Source organism: Onychostoma macrolepis, chromosome 17, assembly GCF_012432095.1.
Source record: "Onychostoma macrolepis isolate SWU-2019 chromosome 17, ASM1243209v1, whole genome shotgun sequence".
Taxonomy (NCBI): domain Eukaryota; kingdom Metazoa; phylum Chordata; class Actinopteri; order Cypriniformes; family Cyprinidae; genus Onychostoma; species Onychostoma macrolepis.
This window is the reverse complement of record NC_081171.1, coordinates 19018675-19030111: the sequence shown is the minus strand read 5'-3', so window position 1 is coordinate 19030111 and position 11437 is coordinate 19018675. Positions and strand designations below refer to the sequence as shown.

Here is an 11437-nt window from a genome sequence, read left to right as displayed (position 1 = left end):
TTCTGAAGGATGCTTACGAGCAACGTCTTTAAGATCACTATGAACCCTCTATGTAAAGGAAATCCAACAACTGTACATTTTTGTCATATGGAAATTACTTTGACATATCTTATAACAAATTACAGCTAACTTCATCTCCTGTAAAGCTGCTTGGAAATATGTATTGTGAAAAGCGCTCTACAAATAAATGTGAATTGAATTGAAGTGGCATTATGTCATGAAAGTATGAACTCGGTGAAAGGCCTCAATGGCTCTACTATTGGGAAAGCGTAATTGTCAACTTGAATTTGAATACAAATGCTTAAATTCTTAAAAATTTAAGGGGGTTGAAATAATACAAGCTTTAAAAAATTAAAAGCATGTACAATATATTAAATCAGATGTTCTCAACCTTTTTTGACTTCAAGGCACCTACATTATTTAAGATGATATTCAAAGGCCTCCCAAGATATTTTTGGTACTTCTGCTGCAATGACAAAGCAACTCACAACTTTTTTTTTTTTTTTTGTTAAACTAGAAGTAACAATTTATTGAAATAATTACATTCTATAATTATAGAATATATATATATATATATATATATATATATATTCTATTATAATTCTATATATATTCTATTATATATATATAATTTCAATTATTTCTTTTCAATGTTTTATTTTTTTATTTTTTATTTAAGTGGCTGATGTAAGACAATGTTACAATTTATATCCATTATAAAATTTTTGTGACATTTCCAGGTCTAGAAATTACACTTTAAATTCCCTTATACATATAGGTTTTGGTTCTTCATTAAAGATGACAGTTGATGAGTGCATGAATTAAAACAGAGTGAGCTTATTTTTATTTATTTATTTATTTTTCATTTAAATCTTGTTTTGAATTTTATTTTAAATCATTATTCATCTTAAGGCCCCCTTAAGTTTGCCAGGGGCCCCGGCCCTCTGGTTGTGAACTTTAAAATGAATGAATGAATGAATGAATGAGGCATTTATTAAAAGGAAAGAGACTTAGACATGGCAATTGATCTCATTATGGACCTGACTTCATTCAGTTGCTGTCTGAGTTTTAGAACAGTCAATCACTGTTTATGGAGGCCAAAAGAAAAATGAGTGTGTGGTATATGAAGTACTATAAATTTTTTGCTCTTTTCTTTTTTTTCTCCCTGTAAGAAGCTCTGAAACTCACTACTTTACACTGCATGTTGGTCAATCCTGTTTTGGCTTTATTTAGAACAGTTTTTGACAACAAAAATAGTCTGTAAATGGCAATGTTGTGTTTAAGATGTAAGTTCCTCAATATTAACACGTTGTTCATTGGACTGTTGTGTAAAATATCACAGTTGTGATGTTGGTCTGAATATCACTACATGTAATTATACAGTTTAGAATTACTTCCGAAAAGTCTACCTGTCATAGGTATCTCTGAAAAAAAAAAAGGAGTCTAAAATGTTGGGCTGCTTGATATAGAACTAAGACAGAAGCAAACTCTGCTGCTCTTAGCCACAGAAAATACTGTGGTAGGCCAAAGAAGACCGCTACATAGCATAGCTAACTAGAAAAATCTCTTGTGTGATGAGAAAAACACAGGCGATGAGAACAGGTGTTATAACTCATGGATGAGTCCGTATGTAATATTAAGTATAAACTTAAGGGAAAATAGCATAGATAAATTTTAGGGATACTATTATATAATACTAAACAGTGGTAATTACATAAATTAAATCAAAAGTACACAAACAAGCCTGCAAGCAAAGCTGGCATGTGAGTTTAAACACAGAACCCTTGGCTAGATTGTAAAAATATAAATATTCATATAGTAAACGTATCAGCAATTCAACTCGCAGTGGCAAAGAAACGGCTTTCCTTTACTGAAGTGTCCCCTTTGAGAACACAAATGATGACAGGGATAGCTAGAGAAACAAGGATAATTAATCGGAAATGTTTTGTTCTGCTTTCGTACTTTATGATCAGTTTTGAGAAAATTCTCTTACATAAGCAGAGAATAAGCGGCATTCTTCTTCAGGCCTCCATCTTAGGAAGCACTTTTTGTGGTTGGATTTCAGAACAGTCTAACAGCAACCTCTGCTGGTCATTTGAACACAGAGGCCAGGGCCCATAAAATTAAAAGTACAACGTGAGGAAATTATGATTTATTGACATGATCATTTTGACAGTTTGGTTTATTAAAATGAAAGTGATTAATTCACTGACATTTTTTTGAAGCATTAGCTCATTTAGAGTTTACATGCTGATCTGACCGGTCATATGGACACTTCTCATTTTGTCCAGAGAATATTAGACATGCACTTCAGTCAAAAGCTTTCCAAAGGCTCGATCATTCTAAAGCCTCATTAAGCAAAGTACTGAAGGCTACAGCACTGCCCTGCAATTTACAAACATCAAGATAATAATGACAACGATAAAAAGGCACTTATGGCACCAAAAGTGTTAAAGTCGCGATGAAATGTTAGTAGCAGATCTTTTCTCCCATGTGCTGATGTACATCTGAGTGAATATAGAAAAAAAAAAAAATGTAGGATGAGAACTACGGATGGGGGTCTGCATTCTCAAATGAATTGTTCACATAACGTCTATAGAAAATACAAAGTGTAAATTTTCATTTCATGCTTACTTTATCTTTTGGTGGTCCTTTCTGTATGTCTCTTATTTGTGTTTCCTGGCTTGTTTTTCCGCAGCAACAACTTCACTTGTAATTGTTGTAATCTGGCAAAAAAAAAAAAAAACTATTTAAATTTATATTTGTTTACTTAATAAACAGAAACTTACAAAATGTCAGTGTGAAAAATAGAAGTTGTCACTAAGGTGTGTACTGCTAGCAACTGTAGATCTAAATCTGTAACTGTACCTCATTATTGACATGATCAATTATTTGGATTTGATCTTCAATCTTGTTGCTCAAGTCCAGTGCCATGTTCTTTAAAGTCTCAACGTGGTTGACCACCTGACTTAGATTCTCTTCCATCTCATCTTCTCGATCATCATCTGTTATTCTTACAAAAACAAAACAAGCATCACTTGAATTTCAAGATAACACCTTTAAGGCCACATCTATTAGGTATAAATAGCTTATGCCACAAAACTGCAAATCTCCTGCTAACTTCATCATATGAACAGACAGTCACAGTGGATCACTAGGGCTGGGCGATATGAGCAAAAATTCAGGTCTCGGTATTTTTGGGCTGATTTGCGGTATACGGTATATATCTCTGTATTTTCTACGCTTTTGTAACCATGTAACGTAATGTAACCATAGGCATATATTATGTTAAAATAGGGTTAAAATCACATTACATTCTAGTATTGTAACATTGCAATCTAAAAACAAAAATAATGCTTTTAAAGCAGAAGTTAAATTTTTATTTGTGTTTCAAGTCATCTCCAGGTAATAAATAAAGTATATGAACAATGTAGTGCTAATTGACATAGCATTTATTACAGTATATAAATTATTCTGCTTTATTATGTGATAAAAAAGTGTTTATAGTATTATTATTATTATTATTGTCCAGCAGTGTATCTGATTTCTAAGCCAATTAAAAGCTAGAAATAAGAGAATTTTTCCTATACACTACCAGTCAAACGTTTTTGAAAAGTAAGTAAAGAATTTAAAGAATTCTCTTCTGCTCACCAAGCCTGCATTTATTTGATCCAAAGTACAGTAAAACAGTACAATTTTTAAATATTTTTAATATTTAAAATAACTGTTTTCTATTTGAATATATTTTAAACTGTAATTTATTGTGATTTCAAAGCTACATTTTTAGCATCATTACTCCAGTCACACAATCCTTCAGAAATTATTCTAATATTCTGATTTGCTGCTTAAAAAAATATTTATTATTATTATGCTGAGCAGTATTTTTTTCATCTTTCTTTGATAAATAGAAAGGTCAGAAGAACAGCATTTATCTGAAATATAAATCTTTTGTAACATTATAAATGTCTTTATCATCACTTCTGATCAATTTAAACCATCCTTGCTAAATAAAAGTATTAATTTCTATAATTTCTTTTCCAAAAAAATAAATAAATAAATAATACTGACTCTTAAGCTTTTGAATGGTGTAGTGTATAATGTTACAAAAACTTTTTATTTCAGATAAATGCTGATCTTTGGATCCTTCTATTCATCAAAGAATCCTGAAAAAAATGTACTCAACTGCTTTAAATATTGACAATAAAAAAAGTTTCTTGAGCAGCAAATCAGAATTATTTCTGAAGGATCATGTGACACTGAAGACTTAAGTAATGATGCTGAATTACATTTTAAAATGTGTACAGATAGAAAGCAGTTGTTTTTAGTAAACAGCTTTTTACAATATTACTGCATTTGCTGTATTTTGGATCATGCAGGCTCGGTCCACAGAACAGAAAAGGTGGGTTATATATATTACAGAAATGGTATATTGTAACGTTATATATATATATACAGTGAGGAAAATAAGTATTTGAACACCCTGCTATTTTGCAAGTTCTCCCACTTAGAAATCATGGAGGGGTCTGAAATTGTCATCGTAGGTGCATGTCCACTGTGAGAGACATAATCAAAAAAAAAAAAATCCAGAAATCACAATGTATGATTTTTTAACTATTTATTTGTATGATACAGCTGCAAATAAGTATTTGAACACCTGTCTATCAGCTAGAATTCTGACCCTCAAAGACCTGTTAGTCTGCCTTTAAAATGTCCACCTCCACTCCATTTATTATCCTAAATTAGATGCACCTGTTTGAGGTCGTTAGCTGCATAAAGACACCTGTCCACCCCATACAATCAGTAAGAATCCAACTACTAACATGGCCAAGACCAAAGAGCTGTCCAAAGACACTAGAGACAAAATTGTACACCTCCACAAGGCTGGAAAGGGCTACGGGGAAATTGCCAAGCAGCTTGGTGAAAAAAGGTCCACTGTTGGAGCAATCATTAGAAAATGGAAGAAGCTAAACATGACTGTCAATCTCCCTCGGACTGGGGCTCCATGCAAGATCTCACCTCGTGGGGTCTCAATGATCCTAAGAAAGGTGAGAAATCAGCCCAGAACTACACGGGAGGAGCTGGTCAATGACCTGAAAAGAGCTGGGACCACCGTTTCCAAGGTTACTGTTGGTAATACACTAAGACGTCATGGTTTGAAATCATGCATGGCACGGAAGGTTCCCCTGCTTAAACCAGGCCTGACTTAAGTTTGCCAATGACCATTTGGATGATCCAGAGGAGTCATGGGAGAAAGTCATGTGGTCAGATGAGACCAAAATAGAACTTTTGGTCATAATTCCACTAAACGTGTTTGGAGGAAGAAGAATGATGAGTACCATCCAAGAACACCATCCCTACTGTGAAGCATGGGGTGGTAGCATCATGCTTTGGGGTGTTTTTCTGCACATGGGACAGGGCGACTGCACTGTATTAAGGAGAGGATGACCGGGGCCATGTATTGCGAGATTTTGGGGAACAACCTCCTTCCCTCAGTTAGAGCATTGAAGATGGGTCGAGGCTGGGTCTTCCAACATGACAATGACCAAGCACACAGCCAGGATAACCAAGGAGTGGCTCTGTAAGAAGCATATCAAGGTTCTGGCGTGGCCTAGCCAGTCTCCAGACCTAAACCCAATAGAGAATCTTTGGAGGAGCTCAAACTCCGTGTTTCTCAGCGACAGGCCAGAAACCTGACTGATCTAGAGAAGATCTGTGTGGAGGAGTGGGCCAAAATCCCTCCTGCAGTGTGTGCAAACCTGGTGAAAAACTACAGGAAACGTTTGACCTCTGTAATTGCAAACAAAGGCTACTGTACCAAATATTAACATTGATTTTCTCAGGTGTTCAAATACTTATTTGCAGCTGTATCATACAAATAAATAGTTAAAAAATCATACATTGTGATTTCTGGATTTTTTTTTTTTAGATTATGTCTCTCACAGTGGACATGCACCTACGATGACAATTTCAGACCCCTCCATGATTTCTAAGTGGGAGAACTTGCAAAATAGCAGGGTGTTCAAATACTTATTTTCCTCACTGTATATATATATATATATAAAACATTTCTGTCCCCCTCACTTCTGAAATGATGGCTACGCCCCTGAGAAGGCTCATGCACTTCTGACTGCAAAATGGAAATATTTCCATGGCTTTCTAACATTTACAGATGGAGAATATACCGGTGAAATGTAAGCTGTGCATTTAGGAAAACAGCACATCTCAAACATTAAACAGCGCAAGTCTCTGTCAGCGGCACACGCAGCAGTTCTGTCAGAGCCGTTTTAAACTGAAACTAAACTATAGACTTCTATATCTTACGAGTTTTTTTAAAGCTCTTCATATAAAGTTTGTCACATGTTTAGAACAAATTGTATTATGCACTTTCTCCGCAGCAGCTCAGTCTGTGTCCTCCGTTATATTTTTCAGATGCACTCGTTTCAAGTATATCGATATAAACGGTATTGCCTTATATCGTATCGCTTATAAAGAATATATCGATATATCATACAAACTCGATATACCGCCCAGCCCTAGCTAGATTCTGTCACTCTCAGTGCTGTTTTTCCTTCACCTCTTGATGTAGGGGCCGCTGACCCAGCAGAAACAGCCTGCCCATTGCAAACGGCAGTCGGTTGGCTGGATACCACCTTCTGCTTGTTTTCCTTTGGTTCCCTGACCTGCTTTTTTCTCCAGTCACTCTTGGTGGACTTCAGTCTATAAAACAATCCATTCAAATCCAAAGAAATACATCAAATATAAGCACTGAGGTGAAAACCTTAAACTAAACATGCCAATTTAGTTTATTTTCCCTACTGAAAAGGTCATATTAGACCAGCATGGCAAAGTTGGTTTATGCTGGTTAATGTTGTTTTAAGGCTTAGGCGAACTACTTCAGATACATAACTCATTGTCATACAGAAGATATATGCTCTAGCCAACCTGTTACATGGGCACAAACACAGGCCGCAGCATTTGGACAATTCATTCAGGTTTTTTCGAGCTTGATTCATGTCCTGCTTGATCTGGTCCATTTCCCGTTCCACATTCTTTAGTGTTTCTAATATAAAGAAAAAGAGAAGAAGAAGAAGAAGAAAAAGTGTGTGGCAGTCACATTAGCAAAATTTCTGCTAAATTTCACAGGCAAAAAAGTGTATAGTATAGTGTTTTATGAGTGTTGGGGAGTAATTACATAATTTAATTAGCTCTACAAAATAAATGTAATTGTAATCAGTTACTGAGAAAAATTTCCTCCATCATAAAAAATTCGAATCAGGTTCGATCTTCTGCGTTTTTGCATCCGTAGCAAGTATTTTGATTGGAAAGGATGAAGAATACGAAAAAAAAAAAAAAAAAAAAGCTTAACCCTGCCTGGTTTACATGTTTGAAAATGATTAACAGTTGAAAACATTGGAAATTTAGAAAAGTAATCAAAAAGTAATCAAATGTAATTAGTTGCATTAATAAAGTAATTGAAATAGTTGCACTACTTATTACATTTTAAATAGGGTAACTTGTAATCTGTAACCTATTACATTTCCGAAGTAACCTTCCCAACAATGTACATTATATATCTCTCACACAGAGATCCAGCAGCTTTCTGTTGGTCAACACAGCAAATTCGCATGAAATCTATGTTGCTAAATTTTTCGCCTTCACGTGAAACTACCAATTGTGCAGAAATGACTGTTTCAAACATGAAATTTTGTCAAGCAATGGCAATTGTGACTGCAGCTTAAGAGAGATTTCATGACTAGTTTCTCTCCTTTGAACCCTAAACAACATCCATATAGATCTATAGTGTGTGAACAGGCCTCCAAATTGTGGAATATTGAGGTAGACATCAGAAATCAGGAGTATTGAGATGAAGTACTCACCTCCCTGCTCATCTAGCATGGTCATTGTTTTAACCCCAACCTTCAAAGTCTGCAAAACACATGCTTCAAGTTCAACTCAAAGCATATAAAAGCACACACACACACACACACACACACACACATATATACATATACATATATAGATACATACATATATTTGAAATACATTTATTTTGTATACAAGTACATTTACATGTATGTGCTTCATAAAAATAACCTGCAATTGTACTTTAGTATATATTAAACTGGTATACTTAACGTCTGCTACAATTGGAACAAGTAATTTTGTACTTGATGCACTTTAATTGTGTGGAAGTTGAAGTCCAACTAAAAATATACTCAAGTATATTTGATTGTGCTAAATAACTACTGTTAGTATACTTCAGGTAAACTTTAAATATCTTGCATTTAAAGACTGATATTATACAGAGATGATACAGTCCTTATTAATAGTGATATTAAAACACCTTTTAGGCATAATATTAAGAAATGTGTAGTAAAGTGTAGTAAAAAAAAATGCTCCAAACAAGTTTAATTATAATTTTATATAAGTAATTCTTAAGCGATATGTCAAAAAATATGTTAATGGCTTTGAAGTATAGACGGTTTCAACGGCAACAACATAAACAAACGTTACTGCGCATGCGCGCTTTTGTGGCCCTAACTTAACTTCCGGTAGACATCCAAATACAATCAGTAACAACAGCTAAGTCCCTCTAGAGTAGATGTGTTTTGATAACAAGCAAAATATGCTTGCTGCGTAAATCAGAAGGACTGAGATGCAGCGATAACTACTTGGACGGACTTTTTAAAAATGCAAACTCATCCTCTGCCAGCAGGAGGCGCTTTAAAGCAGAGAACTAGAGGTTTCCCCGCAAACGGCTGTTGGGCTGTAATTACACAAAGCAGCGCTGAGCTTACAAACGCTGCTTTATCAGGCATATAACATGCCAGATGAAATGAAAATGACATCGAACATTTTCTAAAGACAGTGTTCCTTCAGAAATACAGAGATATAAAAACACCTGCGCCTCGTTTTGATTTTTAAACGTGCATTACATGCTCATGTTTATTCAACGAAGCCATTTGGAAAATCGGCCACAAATAAATAAATGTATGTGAAACACATCCCACAGCACAACAACCTGACTTTAACTGTAACTGTGTTTGTAGCCGGCGCCACTAACAAGACCGATAAACAAACACAGACCGGAAGTTAACTTAGGTCCAGGCGCGTGCGCCTGATGAAACCGTCTATACATAGAATGAAATAACTATTTTAAATAAATTATGGCATAGGTTTTCTTCATCGTGTTTTTAAGGAGCACTCATGTGTCATTGGTTAAACTGGTTGAAATAAGACCTCTTACGTCATTTGTCATTTGCACCATTCGTCTAGTGCTTTCAAGTGACTGAAAAACAAATACAAAGACAGTTAGTCAAACGTTAACGTCAAATATTCATGGAAGCTTGTTTACACCATGTGATAAAGAAAATAAAATTGTGAATTTTTTTTCTTGCAATTCTGAGCTTATCTATCCCAATTCTGCCATCAGAATTCTTGCAATTCTAAAAGAAAAAAGTCTTTGCTAGATGTTAACTAGTACTTGCTGAGAAAAAGTATGTTAAATATTTCAGATGAATGAAGAGTGAATGCACACTGATACTTCTGATAAACTGTGGTTGTACAAAACTATTTCCACACTTCTTACTAAACCATATTTGACCTGGAAAATAACTAGATTGGGCAAAAGAAGTATTTTTATTTTCAGTTTACAGAAATGAAAGAACGTTGCTTTCATATGAGCTGGGAATTTTACAGGAACTTGAAAACAGCAACTAATAAAAGAACAAGAAAGATTAATCTCATCTCATCTCATCTTATACATCCTTGTGGAATCAAATAACAAATTTACCTCATTTGTTACATGGTTGGCTTTAGTTGTCATCTCCTCCACTGACATGTCTGCCATTCTGCTGAACTGGGATTCTGCTCGGATTTTAAATACACTCTGGAAAAAAAATGTAAGTCAAATGTAAGATGATACATTTGCACATAAACAAAGATTGAAAAAAAACTATTCTTAGTTGCCTACCAATCTTTTTTTTTTTCTTTTTTTTTTTATTCTATTCTGTACAGCACTTTGGTCAACCTTGGTTGTTTTTAAATGTGCATTACAAATAAATATTGTATTGTATTGTATTGTACCAATCAGAAATTATAATAATAGAATGTAATGCATATCATGGTATGGTTTATTCAAAACAAACTTTTTCTCTTAACTTAATGGTTCCTAGCTCAGTAACAAACAACCAGTTCAACTTGACTCAAGTCACACTACTAAGCTATTATGCACAGCAGAATTTCAGAAAAAGCATAAAAGTGAGGATTGTCTACAAAGTAGAATATTTAGCTACTTTTATAATACTTTTATAACTCTTTTAGCTCCTATAAGTTCATGTGTATCTTTGAACTTACTCTCAAGATGCTCCAGTTCTGAGTGTTGTGATCATTCAGTTGCACATGTTAACGTTTACTCTTTGCATCACAAAAATCCCTCAGAGAGAGTTGTGGGTACACAAAAGGAGAAACAGCATATTTACATAACTTCTCATAGTGACGTAGTCAGGAAGGGGCTGTTGAAGGTACTTGCCCACCCCTTAACCATATCCCACCTCAACATAGTCAAGTCAAGTCACTTTTATTTATATAGCGCTTTTAACAATACAGATTGTGTCAAAGCACTTAACAGTATCAAATTGGAGGATAGAGTGTCAGTAATGTATAATGATAAGATTAAACACTCAATTTTCAGTTAAAGGCATTTCATTATTTATTTCAGAGATGTCGTTGTCTAGCTCAGTTTAGTTTAAATAGTATCTGTGCAATCAAATCGACAATAATCGCTAGAAATGAATTTAGTGTCCCCAACTGAGCAAGCCAGAGGCGACAGCGGCAAGGAACCAAAACTCCCTCTGTGACAGAATGGAGAAAAAAAAAAAAACCTTGGGAGAAACCAGGCTCAGTCGGGGGGCCAGTTCTCCTCTGACCAGATGAAACCTGCAGTTCAATTCCAACCGCAGCCATGTCAGATTGTGTAAAGGGCTTAATAGTTTGTTATTTAAAAAAAAAAAAAATAAAAATAATGTATTTATTATTTTTTCATATTTGTAAATTATTGTTTTTATTTTATTTTTATTTTAAATGAATAAATGTATTATATTTCTATTGCAGTTTCTAACAATAATAGTATTATGTAGTTAGGTTTTTTATTATATATATCGAACCGAACCGAACACACACCTCTTAATATTTACTCCAGACCAGAGCTTTCAGATTCTGAAGTTGTATGTTTTTTTTAAGTCACTTGTATGTCGATGAACCAATGGTTGAAGCCATCGAGTTACACATCTAAAATTATTAGATAATGACAGGTACTGTATTGCACCTGCCTTTGCTTCTTGTGGGCAACCATTCTTAACAGGAAGCGAGGTGGCACAAATGGGTCTGGGAAGAGAGACAGTTTTTGACCTACACTGAGCTATCTTTTTAACTGTCT

The 11437-nt window shown here is 34.5% G+C and overlaps 1 protein-coding gene across 1 annotated transcript; it reads right to left on the bottom strand.

Moving 5' to 3' along the window:
• Positions 1–684: 684 nt before the first annotated feature.
• Positions 685–10437, bottom strand: LOC131523762 (synaptosomal-associated protein 23-like). The gene is made up of 9 exons (XM_058750405.1): positions 10357–10437; positions 9794–9889; positions 9248–9289; positions 7878–7926; positions 6943–7060; positions 6575–6717; positions 2869–3005; positions 2635–2726; positions 685–2507 (listed from the first exon to the last, which is right to left on the bottom strand). Exons 2-8 carry the CDS (start codon positions 9848–9850, stop codon positions 2667–2669), a joined length of 606 nt encoding a protein of 201 aa, XP_058606388.1. The 5' UTR covers positions 9851–9889; positions 10357–10437; the 3' UTR covers positions 685–2507; positions 2635–2666.
• Positions 10438–11437: the final 1000 nt, after the last annotated feature.